General features: G+C 48.4%; 1 protein-coding gene and 1 long non-coding RNA gene across 3 annotated transcripts in view; one reads left to right on the forward strand and one right to left on the reverse strand.

The window, feature by feature from the left end:
* The window catches only part of LOC308571489, a 103,967-nt gene that overhangs the window by 60,768 nt on the left and 21,653 nt on the right, over positions 1-21,546 (forward strand). The window lies entirely within an intron of this gene.
* DHX8 (DEAH-box helicase 8) overlaps positions 1-21,546 on the reverse strand; it is a 34,132-nt gene that overhangs the window by 9,568 nt on the left and 3,018 nt on the right. The window contains exons 4-18 of one of the 2 annotated variants that reach the window (XM_081166120.1): positions 21,308-21,390; positions 19,655-19,764; positions 18,066-18,368; positions 17,585-17,729; positions 15,253-15,453; positions 14,981-15,068; positions 13,287-13,384; positions 12,946-13,093; positions 12,054-12,235; positions 10,597-10,791; positions 9,384-9,569; positions 7,778-7,988; positions 5,069-5,250; positions 4,767-4,907; positions 811-966 (exon numbers count right to left, since the gene is read on the reverse strand). In XM_081166120.1, the coding sequence (XP_081022246.1) occupies positions 811-966; positions 4,767-4,907; positions 5,069-5,250; positions 7,778-7,988; positions 9,384-9,569; positions 10,597-10,791; positions 12,054-12,235; positions 12,946-13,093; positions 13,287-13,384; positions 14,981-15,068; positions 15,253-15,453; positions 17,585-17,729; positions 18,066-18,368; positions 19,655-19,764; positions 21,308-21,390 (2,429 nt within the window). Of the gene's footprint in view, positions 1-810; positions 967-4,766; positions 4,908-5,068; positions 5,251-7,777; positions 7,989-9,383; positions 9,570-10,596; positions 10,792-12,053; positions 12,236-12,945; positions 13,094-13,286; positions 13,385-14,980; positions 15,069-15,252; positions 15,454-17,584; positions 17,730-18,065; positions 18,372-19,654; positions 19,765-21,307; positions 21,391-21,546 lie in introns of both variants that reach the window. The other variant, XM_081166119.1, reaches the window with a different exon arrangement.

Consider the following 21,546-nt stretch of genomic DNA (forward strand, 5'->3'; position numbering starts at 1 on the left):
CACAACCTTGATGGCAGAAAGTGAGGAGGAATTAAAGAACCTTTTAATGAGGGTGAAAGAGGAGAGCGCAAAATATGGTCTGAAGCTCAACATCAAAAAAACCAAGATCATGGCCACTGGGCCCATCACCTCCTGGCAAATAGAAGGGGAAGAAATGGAGGCAGTGAGAGATTTTACTTTCTTGGGCAAACTGCGGGAGGCAGTGGAAGACAGAAGTGCCTGGAGTGCTCTGGTCGATGGGGTCACGAAGAGTCGGACACGACTAAACGACTCAACAACAACAAAAGACCCCTGGACAGTTAAGTCCAATCCAATCAAAGGCGACTATGGGGTTATGGCACTCATCTCGCTTTCAGGCCGAGGGAGCTGGCGTTTGTCCGCAGGCAGTTTTCCAGGTCATGTCGCCAGCATGACTAAACCGCTTCTGGCACAGCAGGACACCGGGACAGAAGCCAGAGCGCATGGAAACGCCGTTTATCTTCCCGCTGCAGTGCTACCTATTTATCTACTTGCACTGGCATGCTTTCGAACTGCTAGGTTGGCAGGAGCTGGGACAGAGCAACAGGAGCTCACTCGGTCGCAGGGATTTGAACCGCCGACCTTCTAATCGGCAAGCCCAAGAGGCTCAGTGGTTTAGACCATGCCTTGTACAAACATCTTCCACCGCCCTGACCAAATGAAAAGAACCCAGCTCAAACGCTACAAACAGAAGGAAGGTTCATTTTACATGGCGCTACAAAGATACTCTGCAAGGCTTTTCTAGAGATGGCTCTGCCATAAGAGACCAGCTGCTGCGTCACCAGCGCCTACCTTAAGGGACAGCACAGTGCTGGCCAAGTTGGTCCTCTGGATCTCAGGCACGTTGGTGGTGAGCATCTCGTCGCGGTAGGCCCGCTCTGTGTACAGCCGGTAGCACTTGCCTGGCCCGGTTCTCCCAGCCCTCCCAGCTCGCTGCTTGGCTTGGGCCTGCAGGAATCATAGATAACAAACCAGGTCAGCAAATTACTTTCTCTCTCCCCCCCCCCCCTTTCTATAATTTTTATTAGATTTTCTGTTCTACATTTTAGGATATTCATTTAAGCAACCTTAAACTATCAATGCTTTCCCTTCTTCTATTTCCATGGTTCATTTTGCATAACGTAAATCCCTGCATATTTTATATAAACTAAACCAGTTTTCCATTATTACATTCATCAAAACTATTTACACTATTGAATTTATGTTAACGCTGCCCACGTTTTCAAATATACACAATTCCGCCCCCCACGTATATTCAATAAACATTTTCCAATCTTCTTTAAACGTATGTTCTTCTTGTTCTCTTATTCTATATGTTAGGTCTGCCAGCTGCGCATATTCCATCAGTTTAAGTTGCCATTCTTCTTTACTTGTGACCTTGCTCATTTTCCATTTTTGGGCTAACAGAACATAATCCGCAGTAGTGGCATACATAAAGGTAAAGGGACCCCTGACCATTAGGTCCAGTCGTGGCCGACTCTGGGGTTGCGGCTCTCATCTCGCTTTATTGGCCGAGGGAGCTGGTGTACATCTTCCGGGTCATGTGGCCAGCATGACTAAGCCACTTCTGGCGAACCAGAGCAGTGCATGGAAACGCCGTTTACCTTCCCGCCGGAGCAGTACCTATTTATCTACTTGCACTTTGACGTGCTTTCGAACTACTAGGTGGGCAGGAGCAGGGACCGAGCAACGGGAGCTCACCCCGTCGCGGGGATTCGAACCGCCAACCTTCTAACCGGCAAGTCCTAGGCTCTGTAGTTTAGACCACAGCGCCACCCGCATCCCTAGTGGCACACATAAATAACCTTTTTTGACACCTGGGAAGTTCCATCTGAATTATCCCCAACGAAAAGGACTCTGGGTTTTGTTTTTTAAGTACTTTTAAACATTTTTTTCCAATTTATGACAAATGATTTCCCAGCAAATTACTTTTGGCTGCCCCCTCAGTGCATTTTATTTAGCACCAGGGAACTATAGGTGCAGTATGGAATATGGAAACCACACCATCGCAGGTCTTGCAGGTCCGAAACAGGTGTGAGAAAATATGAAGGAAGGAAACATGGTTAGCAGTGAAGCAGCCCAGAGGGAAGTGAGGGGAAGATGGGGCTCGTCATCCTGGGAAGGTGGCCCATCTAGGAGAAGGGAGTCTGTGATCCTAAACCTCCCGTGCCCTGATTGGATGGCGCCTTGTATGCTTCCTTCCGGCAACTCCTGCAGCCAAGCTGGTGCCAAACGTATTGCTCTGCTTTCTTTTGGACCACATCAGCAAGGCCAATATGGGGGTCTTGTCATATGGGCAGCCCAGGACTTCCATACACACTGCCTAGGCTTCTGCACTGAGGAACGTCACTTTGGTACTGCTAACACAGTGTGCTGACTTCAGTCCTGGAGGCGCACTCCACTGTCTCTCAAGACAGGTGGACGCCAACAACAACCAGCCCAGTTGTGACAGAGGAATATGAACCAAGCAAATCTGGTTTTTAGCTTACTGTTGGCTTTAATTATTTTTCTAAGGTTTGAAATTGTTGCTTTTTAACCGGGTTTCACTGATCATTTTATGGTTTTATTCTTTTTGTAAACCGCTTTGGGGATTTCTTTGCAGTGAAGCGGTATGTAATTTTTTGAAATACGTAAAAATAACTAAATGAGGAAATACGGCAAAAGATACAACAACATCTGTGTGGAACTAAGGGAGGCTGTTTAGGGGATCCATGGTTGCGCCGCACAAACACAGAACTCAGCATCTGAAAAATCAAAAATTTCGTTTTTAAACAAGCAAGCATGTTTCTAGGCCTTAGATTTGGAAGTGTGTGGTCATGCCACAAAATCTCAGAAGTGGGGAAGACACACGTGTGTGGCCAAGTCGGAGCAAGAGTTATTCAGAAGCAGAAGACATTCAAATTTCAGAATTCTTGCAGCCTCCAAATTCAGCTACCCTTGGAGTAGAGCATGGGTAGGCAAACTAAGGCCCGGGGGCCGGATCTGGCCCAAACGCCTTCTAAATCCAGCCTGCAGACGGTCCAGGAATCAGCATGTTTTTACATGAGTAGAATGTGTGCTTTTATTTAAAATGCATCTCTGGGTTATTTGTGGGGCATAGGAATTCGTTCATACAGTCCGGCCCCCCACAAGGTCTGAGGGACAGTGGACTGGCCCGCTGCTGAAAACGTCTGCTGACCCCCAGGGACGCGGACTTATAAAAAATATTGGGGGGCCCCGGGAAAGCTCATGAATAATAAATAAGCTCATGAATATGCAAATAAAGTGGTGCCTCCTCCTCGTGAGTGAATAGGGGAGAGCGTGCTGCGCCTATTAATCAGCTCCGGAGCGGAAATTGGGTGGAGCTTTTGCTCGGGAGGGAGGGCAGGAGGCATGCAGCCCGACCCTGTGCATTTTGGGCTGGGGGAGGGGCGGTGATGGCGCTCTGCTGGAGGGGCGCCCGAGATTATTGGGGGGCGGAGCCCCCCCAAACGATTTTTTGAGGGGGCTCGGGCCCCCTCAAGCCCCATGGAGTCGGCGCCTATGCTGACCCCTGGAGTAGAGTATGGAAAAGGAAATACAAAAGATGAGAGGGGGCATTCACTGATTAGGGAACACAACTAGAGTGCCATAAAAAGGAGCAAGTAATTCCTGAAGTTTATTTTTATTTGTGGAAGGTGTCTTGGCGACAGGGAGCTGCTGTTCCTGCCACACTAGGATAGAGCCAGCGTGGTGTAGTGGTTAAGAGCAGTGGACTCGTAATCTGGTGAACTGGGTTCGATTCCCTGCTCCTCCACATGCAGCTGGTGGGTGACCTTGGGCTAGTCACACTTCTTTTGAGGTTTCTCAGCCCCACTCACCCCACAGAGTGTTTGTTGTGGGGTAGGAAGGGAAAGGAGATTGTTAGCCGCTTTGAGACTTCTTAGGGTAGTGATAAAGCGGGATATCAAATCCAAACTCTTTTAGGACATTCCTATTCACCTAAGAGCTGGATATGGAACAACTGATTGGTTCAAAATTGGGAAAGGAGTACGACAAGGCTGTATATTGTTCTCCCTGCTTATTTAACTTATATGCAGAACTCATCATGCGAAAGGCTGGGCTGGATGAATCCCAAGCCGGAATTAAGATTGCCGGAAGAAATATCAACAACCTCCGATATGCAGATGACACAATCTTGATGGCAGAAAGTGAGGAGGAATTAAAGAACGTCTTAATGAGGGTGAAAGAGGAGAGCGCAAAATATGGTCTGAAGCTCAACATCAAAAAAATGAAGATCATGGCCACTGGTCCCATCACCTCCTGGCAAACAGAAGGGGAAGAAATGGAGGCAGTGAGAGATTTTACTTTCTTGGGCTCCATGATCACTGCAGATGGTGACAGCAGACACGAAATTAAAAGACGCCTGCTTCTTGGAAGAAAAGCAATGACAAACCTAGACAGCATCTTTAAAAGCAGAGACATCACCTTGCCGACAAAGGTCCGTATAGTTAAAGCTATGCTTTTCCCAGTAGTGATGTATGGAAGTGAAAGCTGGACCATAAAGAAGGCTGACCGCTGAAGAACTGATGCATTTGAAGAAGAGTTGGACACAACTAAACAACTGAACAACAACAACATTGACCTAACACAAGCAGACAAATCATTTTCTTCTCCACATTTCATAGGGCTGAGCAAGAGAAATCCATCACATCTGCCGACAGAAATTCTTCTGTCTCCCACGGACCCCAGTCGCAGATCTTGTGTAGAACAGCTACCCAGCCACGTACCTGAGAAATAGGTGTCACAACCAGCTGGTCAATTCCTGTCTTTGAGTTGTATACTTTCTGTTTCACAAACCCAGGGTCCACCACGTAATAGATGCCGTCAATTGTGAGCGAAGTTTCAGCGATGTTCGTGGCAATGACCACCTAGACAGGACGAAAGGGACAGACACACAGCCTGGGTCAAACAGCATGCTAAACAGAAGGCAGCAAAAGCCTCCACAAACTGGTCCAGAAGGGAACTTTCACAGGAATCATATTGGGGAGGGGGGGCGCCATCTTTGCCAGAAAGTGGTAGAAGCAGCTACCTTTCGACTCCCTGGGGGAGCTGGGTCAAAGATGCGTGTCTGCATCTCGCTAGGCAGTGCTGAGTAGACAGGCAAGATGATCAGCTCAGGGACGTCGGGACCCAGGGATTTCATTCGCTCATAGAGGATCTCGCAGGCCGTGTCGATCTCCTCCTGGCCAGTCAAAAACACCAGGATGTCTCCTGCAGAACAGAAAAACGGTTCCTCTGATTAGCTCCACCCGCAGGCAGGCCAGGGCACAACATTTACAACTTCAGGAACAGATAATAATAATAATAATAATAATAATAATAATAATAATAATAATAATTTGTTATTTATACCTCACCCATCTGGCTGGCTTTCCCCAGCCACTCTGGGCGGCTTCCAACCGAATATTAAAAACAATACAGTGTCAGACATTAAAAACTTCCCTAAACAGGGCCACCTTCAGTTGTCTTTTAAAAGTAAAATACAGTGGTACCTCGGGTTACATAGGCTTCAGGTTACATAGGCTTCAGGTTACATACTCTGGTAACCCAGAAATAGTACCTCGGGTTAAGAACTTTGCTTCAGGATGAGAACAGAAATTGTGCTCCGGCGGCGCAGTGGCAGCAGGAGGCCCCATTAGCTAAAGTGGTGCTTCAGGTTAAGAACAGTTTCAAGTTAAGAACGGACCTCTGGAACGAATTAAGTACTTAACCCAAGGTACCACTGTAGTTTATTACTGCCTTGACATCTGCTGGGAGGGCGTTCCACAAGGCAGGCACCACTACCAAGAAGGCCCTCTGCCTGGTTCCCTGTAACCTCACTTCTCGCAGTGAAGGAACTGCCAGAAGGCCCTCGGCGCTGGACCTCAGTGTCCGGGCTGAACGATGGGGGTGGAGATGCTCCTTCAGGTATACAGGACCCAGGTCGTTTAGGGCTTTAAAGGTCAGCACCAACACTTTGAATTGTGCTCGGAAAAATACTGGGAGCCAGTGAAGATAAAATGTATGAAACTGGCCAGTTTTCACAAACTCAGCTTCGTTTATATCGACGGGAAAGCAAACTTCTGGCCCTTATGGCTGTCAAAGCAAGCTTGAAAATTTGTGGTTAGGTGGGTGCCAAACCGACAGCTTTGCATGATTTGCTGTGCCTGAAGGAGAAGGGTTTGGGAGGCAAGTTCAGCATAAACAGAGTAGTTGTCGTCTTCTCTGGTGCTCACTCGTAGCTGACCGAGATTGTCTTCCATGAACACGGGCTTAACAGGGAGTCTGTAAATAACTATAGAGTAGTATGGTTTGGGGAAATGTAGCTTCTCATTTGCAAGATGGGTGCACATAGGAGGGTAGTGTGCTACAGATCTGGGATAGCTCAGCTGGTAGAGCATGAGACTCTTAATCTCAAGGTCGTGGGTTCAAGGCCCACATTGGCAAAAGATTCCTGCATTACCCTGGTGGCCCCTTCCAACTCTACAATTCTATTATTCTAGGATAGGTAAAGGACTCCTGACCATTAGGTCCAGTCGTGACCGACTCTGGGGTTGTGGTGCTCATCTCGCTTTATTGGCCAGCATGACTAAGCTGCTTCTGGCAAACCAGAGCAGCGCACGGAAACACCGTTTACCTTCCCGCCAGAGCGGTACCTATTTATCTACTTGCACTTTGGTGTTCTTTCGAACTGCTAGGTTGGCAGGAGCTGGGACCGAGCAACGGGAGCTCACCCCGTCACAGGAATTTGAACCACCAACCTTCTGATCAGCAAGCACTAGGCTCTGTGGTTTAACCCACAGCGCCACACACCATCAAAGGTTTCTTCTTGTTGGCCAGTGAAGAGTATCTATAGTAGCCTACCCCACTCTCATAGCAGGTCTATGCGGATGAGATAGACCTTTAAAGTGTCTGTCAACTGTTTTTTTTTTTTTTAGCATTCCAAAAACAAAACTGATGAACAGAAAAGAGAGGACTTAAACATCATCTAGCCCAAGCCAGTGACCCTAGGTAAAAAAAAAAAAAGGCAAAGGACCCCTGGATGGTTAAGTCCAGTCAAAGGGAACTATGGAGTTTGTGGTGCTCATTTCGATTTCAGGCCGAGGCAGCCGGTGTTTGTCCACTGACAGCTTTCCGGGTCATGTGGCCAGGAGCACTAAACCACTTCTGGCGCAACGGGACACCGTGATGGAAGAAGAGAAAAAGAAGAAGAAAAAGAGTTTGGATTTGATATCCTGCTTTATCACTACCCAAAGGAGTCTCAAAGGGCTAACATTCTCCTTTTCCTTCCTCCCCCACAACAAACACTCTTGTGAGGTGAGTGGGGCTGAGAGACTTCAGAGAAGTGTGACTGGCCCAAGGTCACCCAGCAGCTGCAGGTGGAGGAGCGGAGACACGAACCCGGTTCACCAGATTACGAGTCTACCGCTCTTAACCACTACATCACACTGGAAGCCAGAGTGTACGGAAACGCCATTTACCTATCCGCCACAGTGGTACCTATTTATCTCCTTGCACTGGCGTGCTTTTGAACTGCTAGGTTGGCAGGAGCTGGGACAGAGCAATGGGAGCTCACCCTGTTGTGGGGATTCAAACCGCCGACCTTCTGATTGGCAAGCCCAAGAGTCTCGGTGGTTTAGACCACAGGGCCACCTTGGAAGCTGCAGGAGTGCTCTATGATTACTGCATGGGACTGAAAGCCTTCCATCCTCTAACATGAAGCAACCTTTGAGGTGAGTGCCAACATTCCATGCCTTACCTGGTGGCTCCGTCAAGTGGATCTGCATGACTGTGATCAGGCTGGCATCCAGGTAATCTGTCTCTGGCTCCTTAGTATAGAGAATCTCCACTGGGTACGTCCTGCCTGGGATGGTAAAGATGGGAGCCTCGTAGAAGTATTGGGAGAACTTAACTGCGTCCAAGGTGGCCGACGTCACTATCAACTTCATGTCTTGCCTCTTCTGAACCGTCTGCAGGAGAGAAGTTGACAAAGCATGTTCAGTGCAGGAAAAAGTGTACACAGCAAAACAAGCCATGAGGGGGCAACAGCCCTGGCTGGCAGCCAGACTAATCCAAGGACCAAACAAGAGCTAGGGCCCAGGACAGACAGGCTTCTTTCTTATTTTCTGAGCACAGGGTTACACAGTGGAGAATCCATATCCTTGTTAATAAAGCTTTCTGTCGTTGGGAAATGATATATAAATAAATGAAAAAAATGTCTGAAATAACTTTTGTTAAAAAACCAGAAGCTTTTTTATTAGGAATTATAGCTCCCAAGACTCCAAAGGACCAGAGGAATTGTATGCTACAATAGCTGCTCGGAATTTGGTAGCCCAGAGGTGGAAGGAAGGGACAACCCCCCAACCAAAGAAGAAATGGCAGATCAAGTGGACGGACTATGCCGAAATGGCAAAACTACCATATTTTTTGCTCTATAGGACGCACTTTTCCCCCTCCAAAAATGAAGGGGAAATGTGTGTGCGTCCTATGGAGCGAATGCAGGCTCCTTGGCTTCAGCAATAGCAACGCGAAGCCTCCGAAGCGCAGAGGGAGCACTCCCTCCATGCTCCGGAGGCTTCGCGATGCTTTCGCTGAAGCCTGGAGAGCGAGAGGGGTCAGTGTGCACCGACCCCTCTCACTCTCCAGGCTTCAGGGATAGCCGCCTGAAGCCTTTGGAGAAGAGCACGAGTTCCCGCTGCGCTCCGGAGGCTTCGGGTTCCTTTTGCTGAAGCCGGAAGAGCAAGACTCTCCTGGCTTCAGCAGAGAGGGAGAGCTGTGCAGTGCCCCTTCAGCCAAGCGGGAGGAGAAATGGAAGGGGCTCCGTTTCTCCTGTCGCTTCGCTGAAGGGGCGCTGAGCAGAGAGGGGGAGATTTTCCCCCTTGTTCTCCCCCTCTAAAACAAGGTGCGTCCTATGGTCCGGTGCGTCCTATAGAGCGAAAAATACAGTCGCTGGGAAGCTCAGGAATCAAGAGGACAAGAAATTTTAAAAAGAATGGGAAATGTTTATAATGTATATACAAAATCAGTGTAAACAGGTCAAAACATTAGCGGGATTTTAAATACAATTGAAATGTAACAGAATGCATGGAATGTAACAGAACTGAGAAAAATGAAAATTGGAGACGTATTGATATGCAGTTGAAAATAGAACTAAAAGGACCCATGGAAGGGATGGGGGAGGAGTCAAGAGATTCAGAGTAATCTCAATATTTGGATTTCGTATTGTGTTTTGTTGTACATTTTTATTTTTGACAATCAAATTAAAAAGACTATAAAAATAACATAAAATAAAGTCTTTCATCAATTGCTCTTTCCTAATTCTTTTTTTTTTGGGGGGGGGGGAAGAGATTTGAAAGATTTGACACCTTTTTCAGGAGACCAAAGAGCACATCGGTGTGTATGGTGCGCTCGTGGGCTTCATCCAACATGATGATGGCATACTGCGTCAGATCCGGGTCAATCAGGCACTCTCGCAGCAACATCCCGTCCGTCATATACTTGATCACTGTCTCTGGACTGGTACAGTCCTCAAACCGGATGGTGTAGCCAACCTACCAGGAAGAGTGGGGCAACACAGTCAGGAGGAGGTGAATGGGAAAAAATTCTGCTCTGGTGATTATGTCTTGACTGCCCGCCTGCAAGAAGCAACTGCAAATTTAAAGGTGTACAGCAAAGATAATAATAATATTTATTTATACCCCGCCCTCCCCAGCCAAGGCCGGGCTCAGGGCGGCTAACAAGCCATAATAAAAACAGGTTGAATGAATGCAACTTAAAAACAAGATTAAAATATTGAAACATTAAAATATTAAAATGTAGCCTCATCACAGGAGGAGAAAGGAAAAAAGAAAAAAAGAGGGGGAAGGAATCAAATTGGCTCCAAGCCAAAGGCCAGGCGGAACAACTCTGTCTTACAGGCCCTGCGGAAAGAAATCAGATCCTGCAGGGCCCTGGTCTCATGAGGCAGAGCGTTCCACCAGGCCGGAGCCAGAGTTGAAAAGGCCTGGCTCTGGCTGAAGCTAATCTAACTTCCTTAGGGCCCGGGACCTCCAGGGTGTTGCTATTTATGGACCTTGAGGCTCTCTGTGGGGCATACCGGGAGAGGTCCCGTAAGTACAAGGGTCCTAGGCCGTGAAGGGCTTTAAAGGTCAAAACCAGCACCTTAAATCTGACCCTGTACTCCACCAGGAGCCAGTGCAGCTGGAAAAGCACTGGGTGAATATGCTCCCATGGCAGAGACCCCGTGAGGAGCTTCCCTGCTGCATTCTGCACCCGCTGGAGTTTCTGGGACAGCTTCAAGGGCAGCCCCGCGTAGATGGGAATGGATGGATTCATGGATGATTGGATGGATGGACGCATTCCTGCGTGGATGGGTCCTCTGGCCTGTGGAATAGATCTGCACTTCCCACATGGTCTCTTGCCCATTCCATTGTGTTGGCCCTGAGCACAACCTCAAGCGGCCTATCCACTCCTGCCAGCTTGAGGAAAGTAATCAGCGCAGCTGCCACCATGGAATTGTATGATCTGCCACTTCTGGCACATTGCAGGGTCAATCCACCAAGCACCAGCGCATCTTACCTCCTGTCCCAGGCAGCAGCCGAACTCCTCCGATACCCGCTTGGCCACGGACATGGCAGCCACTCTCCGAGGCTGGGTGCAGCCAATCTTCCCGCGGGACGTGTAGCCAGCCTCAGCAAGGTACTGCGTGATCTGTGTCGTTTTCCCAGAGCCCGTCTCCCCGATGACGATCAGAATCTGGTTATCATGAACAGCCTAGGACAGAGAAGCCATTGGATGATCAGGTATCTTCAGTGTTCAAAGGTACTCAAATCTCTTCCACCTGCTACTCTGTCCGTTCTCCTCCGTGAACATTACGTCCAACAGGGAAGCGTGCTGCTCTTTGTCTGCACGAATCGGTTTTTCTTTTAAAATCAAGCCGCAGGTTCGGATGCTACGGAAAGGGGCCTACAAATCTGCATGGATGCAACAGCACAGCAGGTGGAAAAATGCTTCCTCGGAATTATTGCCAATACCACATAACCCGGTGAATCCAAATGTCAAGAGTTTTCTGTTGGAAGTGTATGGTTCTTAAAGTGTTGTTCAAGAAAGAGCTCAAATGAAAAAAGATGCTCAAACAAACTAACACCGGAGGGAGCTTCCAGTGACCAGATGGTGACTTTTAGCTCACTGAGCAGACACCATTTGCTTTGCATCCTGCCTCTGGACAACTAATTCTATCTGGTGTTCTCAAAGTTCCTTATAGGGCAACTTCTGGTTTCATACACCCTGCCACACCCTGCTCAGGTTTTGAACATCCAGAAGAGCAAACCTACATGCAAAGTATATATACCACATTCACAGCCCTCTCTTTATAAAGCTGATGTTATGCTTCTACAGTCGTACCTTGGAAGTCGAACAGAATCCGTTCTGGAAGTCCGTTCGATTTCCAAAACATTTGGAAACCAAAGCATGGCTTCTGATTGGCCGCAGGAAGCTCCTGCAGCCAATCGGAAGCCTTGGAAGCCCCGTTGGATGTTCAGGTTCCAAAGAACGTTTGCAACCTGGAACACTCACTTCCGGGTTTGCGGCGTTCGGGAGCCAAAATGTTCCGACTTGCAAGGCGTTCGGAATCCAAGGTATGACTGTATTGGCCTTCCAGTCTGTTTGACTGCACGATATTAACCAATTTGTTTTTACTGTTTTATTCTCTGGGTTGTAAGCCGCCCTGAATTTCTGATACAAAGGCAGGGTGTGCAGCTTTAATGAACTAAACAGGAAACATTTGCTAGGTAAAGGCATTCATAGATGAAGAGGCATCAGCTCCCAACAATCACAGGTTTTCTGTGTTTTCCGCTTGCAGAATTTAACGGGAGAAGAATTGGCAGGAATATAGAAGCTCCTTAGGATTTTGGAACACCATGGTCATCTCCTGTGGAGGCCAAACCACCTGATATCGGCATGTTGAGATGCTGGATTTGATGACCCTTGGTTCAATTCCGGACAGCTGGCTTTTTTCTTCTTCTTCTCAGTCTTACCTGGATGAGCTGATCCTTCAGCCGGTATATTGGGAGACTTTCCCTCTGCTCAATGATCGACAGCTGAGTTTTCTTCCCATAAGAGGCTTTATTGCCTCCGAAAGCGTGTTTCTTCCACTCTGGGATGTCGTTTGGCATCATGCCGATCCCTCGCATGTTGGCAGCGATTTGTCTCCCATCCACTGGAAAGAGAGAGGAAAATTTACATCACACTTTGGTCCGTATGGCAACATGGAAGGGGTAAGAGAGGACTGACTAGAAAGGGGTGTGAGTGTTAGTTTCTGTGTGTTGCCACTGTGCAGTGCTTTTGGAGTCACAAGACTCTGTTTACATTCCAGAGACCTTCCAGGCTGTTGGAAGTCTCACGGAAGACAGGAGACGGATGTGATGTTTACTGGTTTCCTGTTCCTCTGTTCCTTTGTTTCAGTTGCTCTCTGCTTTCACAGAGAGAGGATGTAGATTTCTTTGCTGTCTGAGTAGTAAGAAATAAAGCATAGCGATGTAGCCATAAATCTCATCACTTCCCTGTGCTGGAAACTCTGCTGAACGGGAATGTGCCTGAGGCCTCATCAAAGGCTCAGGTCGTTAATTATCGTCGGAGGACTCGGCCAGAGGAAAATGAGCTTTATCAACTTGGCCGAGCGGTGATCCCGACAGTGAGCACACGGGCTCAGGTAACAGGACAGCGAAAACCATTCATTCCACAGCTGCTTAGAGGGGGAAAGAAGTTGGCTATCAAGGCAGCCAGAATTTCTGGATCTCTGCGTCTCCTAAATTGCCTGATGCATCCCAATTTACAGTACACGTTACATGTTACAGCGGGTTCCCACATTGGTGTCTAAACAGAAGTACATTTTGCAACCAAAAAACATCAGGAGGGAGATTCAGTTACCGTCTGGGAGGGGATCCACCCAGTGTTTGTTGAGTCCCATGGGGATGGAGTCCATCTCTGCCTCCCTCTGGGCTTGCTTCAGCTCTCGCCTCTCTTTTGCAAGCGCACTCTGCATCATGGCAGCTTGAGACAGGGAGCCGTCAGGGTTCTGGAGTAATACAGGGAAACGTATTCCATTACTCGCTGCAGAGCTAAGTTTGTCCAAGAAGTCCTTGCTGAGCTTCTCTCATCTCGGTAGCCACCCCAACAAATTACACCCCCAAATCAAATATCAGCACACCCTTGCCATCCCTCCCCACTGCTGGCGATTATGGAAGGGCCCGGGGTCTGGATCTGGTCACCTTCACAATCTTGATGGGGCTCATGTCCATGCTCTGCTTGGTGTGCCCTCGCAGGAACGGCGGCTCCTCCTCTACCAGTTCGATTTCCAGGTCCTCGTCTGGAAGAGGGAACCAAGCTCAGTCCCAGGCACATTTTAACAAGGGTCCCTGCTCTCATCAACAAGCTCCCACCTTGTTCTTTGCCAGCTAAGCTAGGGGGTGGCACCTGGGATAGCTCAATGGGTACAGCCCCATATTGGGCAAAAGATTCCAACAGGGCAGGAGGGGTTGGACTAGATGACCCTCGTGACCCCTTCCAGCTCTACAATCTTATGATTATCTAGCAGCCTCTAGGCTAATCTAGCCCCTGCAAAGAGAGCAGACTAGTCCCTGTATTGGAAAACTTTTGCCTAATAATAATAATAATAACGATAACAATTAATAATAATAATAATAATAATAATAATAATAATAATAATAATAATAATAATTTATTACTTATACCGTGCCCATCTGGCTGGGTTTCCCCAGGCACTCTGGGCGGCTTCCAACAGAACACTAAAATACAATAACCTATTAAACATTAAAAGCTTCCCTAAACAGGGCTGCTTTCAGATGTCTTCTAAAAGTTTGGTAGTTATTTTTCTCTTTGACATCTGGTGGGAGGGCGTTCCACAGGGCGGGTGCCACTACTGAGAAGGCCCTCTGCCTGGTTCCCTGTGACTTGGCTTCTCATAGCGAAGGAAGAAGAAGAAGAAGAAGAAGAAGAAGAGGAGGAGGAGGAGGAGGAGGAGTTTGGATTTGATATCCCACCTTTCACCCCCTTTAAGGAGTCTCAAAGCGCCTAACATTTTCCTTTCCCTTCCTCCCCCACAACAAACACTCTGTGAGGTGAGTGGGGCTGGGAGACTGGCCCAAGGTCACCCAGCAGCTGCATGTGGAGGAGCGGAGACGTGAACCCGGTTTCCCAGATTACGAGACTACTGTTCTTAACCACTACACCACACTGGCTCTCTGGAACCACCAGAAGGCCCTCAGAGCTGGACCTCAGTGTCCGGGCAGAACGATGGAGGTGGAAACGCTCCTAGCCTCTGAAGAACACAGAAATACAATGGAAAGAGACTCTCCCTTGAGTTCTACCTTGCAGATGTTCTCAGCCAGGGGCAGGTAAACTGTGGCCCTCCAGATGTTGGCAGACTAACTCCCATCAGTCCCAGTCAGCAGGGCCAAAAGTCACGAGACGATGGGAGCTGTAGTCCAGCAACATCTGGATGGGTGCGGATGTTAGCCATGTTTCTAGGCAGTGCGGAAGGCAGGGAAGCAGTTAATTAGTCTTGATAGTGGAAATACAGTAGTACCTTGGCACTCAAACGGCTTGACCCCCGAACAAATCGGCTCCCAAAAGCCGCAAACTAGGAAGTGTTCAGGTTTGCAATCGTTTTTCGGAAGCTGAACGTCTGACGCTGCTTCTGCGACTTCCAATTGAGTGCCGGAAGCTCCTGCAGCCAAATGGAAGCCGCACCTTGGTTTCTGAACCATTTCGGGAGTTGAACTGACTGCCAGAACAGATTAAGTTTGAGAACCAAGGCACCACTGTACCTCAAATCCACCATTCTCCAGTTCAGAGTGGGACGTGAGCAAAATGAATTGCTAGATGAGGAACAAGCACAGAGGTGAATCAAGTCTAGACCATCACAGAGCGCAACTTTCCTTACCTTCCTCATCGTCAACCTTTGGCAGGATCCCCGTTTCCTCGTCGAAGTCAGGGAACTCCTCCTTGGAAAGCACGTTGGCAGCAATCATCTGAAGGGGGTGGGGAAGCACAAGGTCAAAACCTTCAGCCAAAAAGTTTAGATGCCTGTCTTCTTTCAAACACAAGTTTATTTAAACGATGGCAAACACCCTCTTCATGCTCAGGCAAAGGACTCAGGACTTGTCTCCTGATTGGTTGCCATTGGTGATTTAGTCCCAAGCCAGAAATCGTTACCTGCTTGATTTCCCATTTCTCAGGGTCAGAAATGCGGGTGAGGCGCTTCCGTTCCAACGTATCGTCCTCTACCTCCGGAGCGCTGACCAAGGAGAGATGGGTTGGCCGGTCTGGGTTCCTCATGGCTGCCTCCTCAGACTCCCCGACGAGGTTCCGACGTCTGTTTGGGTTCAAATCCTCCCCTGTGTCTTGATCTACATCCTAAAGCACACACAAATCACAGGTTGGCACTCCCATCAATGTAGCAATGCAAAAATTAAAAAAGATTACCGTATTTTTCGCCCTATAGGACGCACTTTCCCCCCTCCAAAAATGAAGGGGAAATGTGTGTGCATCCTATGGGGCGAATGCAGCGCGCCATCCTGCTGTCCCCTGACCTGGTTTGGAGGCTGGTGGCGGGGAGAAGCCCGCTTCTCCCTGCCGCCAGCCCCACAAGCTCGGAGGACAGCGGGGAGGCGCAGCGCGCCCAGGCTTAGCTTCGCGCAGCTCTCCGCAAGACGTGGGAGCCCGTCGCTGGGCTCCCACGGCTTGCGGAGAGCTGCCTGTTCTGGGGGCTGGGGTCAGGGGAAGCTCGGGCTTCCCCCGCCCCAGCCCCGCGCCGGGGGGGGGTAATAATTTTTTTCTCCTTTATTTCCCCCCTCAAAAAATTAGGTGCGTCCAATGGGCCAGTGCGTCCTATAGGGCGAAAAATACGGTACCTTAGTTCCATTTTGCAATTTTTTTAATTTATGCTTTATTGTACACAGACAACAACAAAAACACACACACAACAACCATACATTTACATCACCCGCCACCTCAAATACAAAATAAACAAAAAAGTATTTTTTTATGATTTGTCAGTAAACCTTCTCAAAGTACATCCAACTTCCCGTCTCCTCCATACTTCTTTCAAAATTTACAAACTTATTGCATAAATCTGTATGTTCATTTTACAATAAAATATTACTCTTCTGTGTCTTTATTTCTTATTTAGTACAGCTGCAAAAGTTATTCAAAGGCAGCGACCGAATTCATAATGCAACAGTTATTTTAAAGATATGTTTTGAAAACTTCCCATCCTGCAATAAATATTTGTTTTGACTTGTCTTTCATTTTTTCAGATACAGTGGTACCTCGGGTTACATACTCTTCAGGTTACATACGCTTCAGGTTACAGATTCCACTAACCCAGAAATAGTGCTTCAGGTTAAGAACTTTGCTTCAGGATGAGAACAGAAATCGTGCTCCGGCGGCGTGGTGGCAGCGGGAGGCCCCATTAGCTAAAGTGGTGCTTCAGGTTAATAACAGTTTCAGGTTAAGTATGGAGCTCCGGAAAGAACTAAGTACGTAACCCGAGGTAGCACTGTAGTTGGGCCAGCTCTGCATACTCAGCTAGTTTTGTAACCATTCTGATCTGGAATGACTTTTATCACTTTTCCAGTTAGTCACTTTTAACACTAACAAATAAAATGGCGTATAAAAAACCCTTCTTTTACCTTTATAGGAATGTCTGGTTCTGTAATTCCGAGTAGAAAGGCCCCTGGGTTTTTTTATTATTAAATAAGACCCTGAACATTTTCCTAAGTTCACCGTATATGTCATCCCAGAAGATCTTAATTTTTTTACACAGCCACCACATATGAAACATGGTACCCATTTCTACTCCACATCTCCAATAGTTCCATTTCGCAATTAGTGTGCAAGCTTAGCGTGTCGCCCAGGTGAGACATGTACCGGCATGGCTCATATCGACAACAACAGTTCCTGTCTTGGGGTTTCCCAGTAAGCGAGAAGCACTGGCTGGTAAACAATGGCCCATTTGCATCTGTCACTACCTCTGAGGTCAGTTAGCAGATGGCTCTTGAGATCAGTGTGGTCCATGCAGGATTCCCCACTTTTACTCTCTTCCTTAAAACTGCTGGTGTGAATTAGAGGAAAGGGCCAATGAGATATCCCAAGGCCAAAATAACTGCAAAGCAAGGCTGAATAGTTGAAGTCCAGGGTAGAAACAGTGCCTTGGCACTATTCCCTGATAGCAACCGCTCACCTCCTAGGGAGCAAGTGTTTTTGCACCACAATACGTTGTCCTAAAAGAGACCCACCCCTTGGCCCAAATCAGAGATGGAATTGTTTTATTATATGGCCAAAGTAAGGAGGAGTGGAATGAGGATGGCCAGGGACTGAGAAATGAGCACTGGAGGAGCAGCAAGGCAAGATGAAGCAGACAGAGGAAAGAGATGCTAATGTCCCAGGAAACAAGGAGCAAGACAGAAGCGAAGGGCAGAAAGGGAAGGGAAAAGAAACAGAAGCAGACACAAGGTGGGCTTTTATGGAATGGACCCTCTCTTACCTTCATGCTGAGGCTGGTTTTAGAGCCAGTGAAGGACAGAACTTTGACTTTGACCCTCTGCCCTTTGCTCACCACGTCGGCCACGTTAGCAACACGCCCCTCGCGGCGCAGCTCTGAGATGTGGACAAGTCCTTCCCAGCGCTTCCTAAAAAGGGGAATTGGACACAGAAAGAGCCAGTGGGTATCTGCTACATCTCACGCAGGAGCTTTTCAAAGTTATACACTGTAAGCTCCACCCACCGTAAAGGTATCAAGACGGATATGGTAATAACACACTTAATTGTTGGACTGGGAGGTGTACATAACCCCAAGCAAGCTTACCCAAAATAAAAACCCCTGGACTTACTTTGTACGTGCCTAAAATGCCATAGACATGGCTTTGGTACAGTTAAGAAAAAGTGTCAGTTTCTCACTTTCTGGAACTGCACAGATCAGTGGCAGCCAGGAACGCAAAAGGTGAAGCCCACCTTGTATCAAATACCTGAGTCCTTCGAGCTGGACAAAGCAGCCAAACTGCATGATGCTGGTGACTTTGCCGTTGTAGATGTCCCCGATGGAAGGCTCCTCTGGTGGGGGCCGGTCCACGTGCTTATCCCGCCACCGCTCGCTGCTCTTCTCTGCAGGCTTCTCCCGCTCCTTGCGGTCCCAGCTGGGGCTTCTGCTCCTGGAACGATACCTGGACTTCCCCTTATTCCGCTCCCTCGTCCGGGAATGAGAGGGCGACTTCCGCTTCCGCTTTTGGTCCCGGCCCCTGCTGCGACTGCGGCTCCTCCGCCTTCTCTTGCTGCTAACAACAGAAAGTATGAGTACTCAGGTCCCCTCTTGACTCAGACGCTACTTAAATACAGTGGTACCTTGGAAGCGGGTGGTGCTGTGGTCTAAACCACTGAGCCTAGGGCTTGCCAATCGGAAGGTTGGCGGTTCGAATCCCCGCAACGGGATTCCTTGGGAGACCAAGGAGAGTTTTTTTAAAACACCTCTGCAGCCTCCTCCTTGGTCAGTCAAGTGAAAGACTACAGGGCATGGCAGAATTAGTGACAGAAGCAGCGTCTGGTTGGGCAACCTAATTTGGCTGATAATACTTATAAGTAATGACAGGGGCCATTTCTTCCTTTTTTACAGAAACAAAATGGCAAAATTCGGCAGCTTCTCCAGGCTGCGGTCTTTACTCCAATATAGTCCACTACAATGGTGATATTTGTGGATTCGTGATGGAATATCCTACCTGAGATAAGAGAGTTGAATTAGATCAGGGGTGGGCAGACTTTCGGGATCTACTTTATTTTTAAAGTAAAATCTTGAGGTCCACCAATAAGAGGCAGGTGCAAAACAGTAGCTATTTTGGGAGGGGCGCTAAGAATTAAGAAAATAAGAGGTACACGTGCCATCAATAAATTTGTGATCAATAACAGAACCTTGCAAGTCCTTTCACCTTGTCATCCGCACACACCCTTTGTCACGCTGTGACATTCGTTTTTACCTGGCTCATTTAGAGGAGAGGAACCTTTTAGACAAGGCTACTGTTAGACAGGGGACGTGGGTGGCGCTGTGGGTTACACCACAGAGCCTAGGACTTGCCAATCAGAAGGTTGGTGGTTTGAATCCCCATGACGGGGTGAGCTCCCGTTGCTCCGTCCCTGCTCCTGCCAACCTAGCGGTTCGAAAGAACACCAAAGTGCAAGTAGATAAATAGGTACCACTCCGGCGGGAAGGTAAACGGCGTTTCCGTGCGCTGCTCTGGTTCGCCAAAAGCGGCTTAGTCATGCTGGCCACATGACCTGGAAGCTGTACGCCGGCTCCCTCGACCAATAAAGCGAGATGAGCGCCACAACCCCAGAGTTGGTCATGATTGGACCTAATGGTCAGGGGTCCCTTTACCTTTACCTTATTGTTAGACAACTGGGAATCAGAAACTCTTGCCAATCTACTGTGTGCCATTCTTAAACCTACCAGTAGATCCCAACCTGCCTTCTGCCCACCTCTGAGCTAGATCACCTATGATTTTTCCAAAACAACAACGACACACTGAAAAAGTTTCCTTCTTGAGGAGATGAAGCCCCAGGAACCTACTGGTCCTCACTGCTTCGGTGCTTCTCCTGCCTGCCTGCAGTTGGCATCAAAGCTTCCAGTTCCTTGAGGGCATCGGCAGCTACCTTCACATCATCTTCATCCAACATTGTCTGTGAAGGAAAGGAGAGAACCCCTCTAAATAGACCGCTGATACACTAATTCAACATCTCTTTCAGATCCATGTGGCGACAGCTGAACTAGAACCGAGTTCTTCTTGGCACCAAAGTCAAATCTCACCACACTTGGACCCCACTGTTGAACTCAGTAGCACTTGCTTTTAAGTAGGCATGGTTAGGATTCTGCTGCTGATCAGGAAAGCAAGAGAAAACAGAAAGGAGCGTATCCACCTCCATCGTTCTGCCCGGACACTGAGGTCCAGCGCCGAGGGCCTTCTGGCGGTTCCCTCGCTGTGAGAAGCCAAGTTACAGGGAACCAGACAGAGGGCCTTCTTGGTAGTGGCACCCACCCTGTGGAACGTCCTCCCACCAGATGTCAAAGAAAACAACAACTACCAGACTTTTAGAAGACATCTGAAGGCAGCCCTGTTTAGGGAAGCTTTTAATGTTTGACGGACTATTGTATTTTAATATTTTGTTGGAAGCCGCCCAGAGTGGCTGGGGAAACCCAGCCAGATGGGCAGGGTATAAATAATAATAATAATTTCTTGGGAATGCTGTTATTTTGCTATTATTCACAAATCCACTCCCAAACTACGGGGGGGGGGGGTTGCGGGCGCAAGCCCCATTCACACTGTTGCGGGGCTGGCGCCAGCCCCGCAGGACCTAGGGATCCCATAAATATTCATACCTGGTAGCGCCAGCCAATGGGCTGGCGCTGGGGGTGGGGCTACCTGGGGGCACTTAAGGTCAGGGCAGCCCTGACTCGCCCCCTTTCCTCCTCTGCAGCAGCCACGGTTTCCCACCCACCCACCCTTTAGGTAGGCATTTTGACTTTGCTATGGGCTTCGGCTGGTCGCCGCAAGGGGCCTGGTAGGAGTTTTTCCATTTGGCTAATTGGCTGAATTTTGAAGCCACTTGGTTTTTTCGCCTACCTCGTAGCAAAACGTCACAACTCTTGGGTTTTGGCGGTTAGGCATTGGCCGGGGTATTGTTATGCAAATGAGGACGGGGGGGAGGATCGCCATCACCTCCCCCAATGCTTGGGGGGTAGTTCGTTAAAGGACTCCGGGGGGCGTCACCTCGCCCGAAACCTACGGAGGCTAGGGCCTAAAGCGCGCTCCCGAGCGGTAACCCCTTGGGGAGCGCCTACGGATGTACATCTGGGTGGCTCCCCCTGTTGGTGCTTAACCCTCCCCGGTTAGACCGGATAGACTGTTAGGGCCAATGCCTAAGGCCAATACCGCTCTTACCTGTAATCAATAAAGTTGTGGCCATTTTTCGCCCATCAACCTAAATTCTTGTGTCCGGTGTCGTTATTTATTCCATCTGTGGGAGGGGGCGGGTATCGCCACGCAACCCCCACTCCATTCCCGCACTTGGGGTGCCTGGCTCTCCTTCCTAATCTCACAAACCTCCTCCCTCCAGCCTTCATGCCTGCAACCCACACTCTGTTCCTAATGTGCTCTCTTGCCCCAGATTCCTCTGCACTCTGCTCTTCCCGTCTGCAGCTAGTAATGAACAAAAAACCACCTACCCTGACAATGGGATTGTCTGGTCGACAGAGGGCTGGAAACAACTCCTTGTACTTTTCTTTTTCGGTTTTCGGTTTTACAGCTTCTACAGCGATAATAAACAAAAGAAAACACACACGACTTGAAATTTCATTTCATTTCACTTGTAACCTGTATATGTACCTCCTTTCTTTATTACTTTCTCTATTAGATTTTCATCTAAATGTTATTAACTCTGCTGCGTTACTTGCACTCTGGAAAG

This window comes from Podarcis bocagei (genome assembly GCF_964188305.1).
Source record: "Podarcis bocagei genome assembly, chromosome: 13".
NCBI lineage: Eukaryota > Metazoa > Chordata > Lepidosauria > Squamata > Lacertidae > Podarcis > Podarcis bocagei.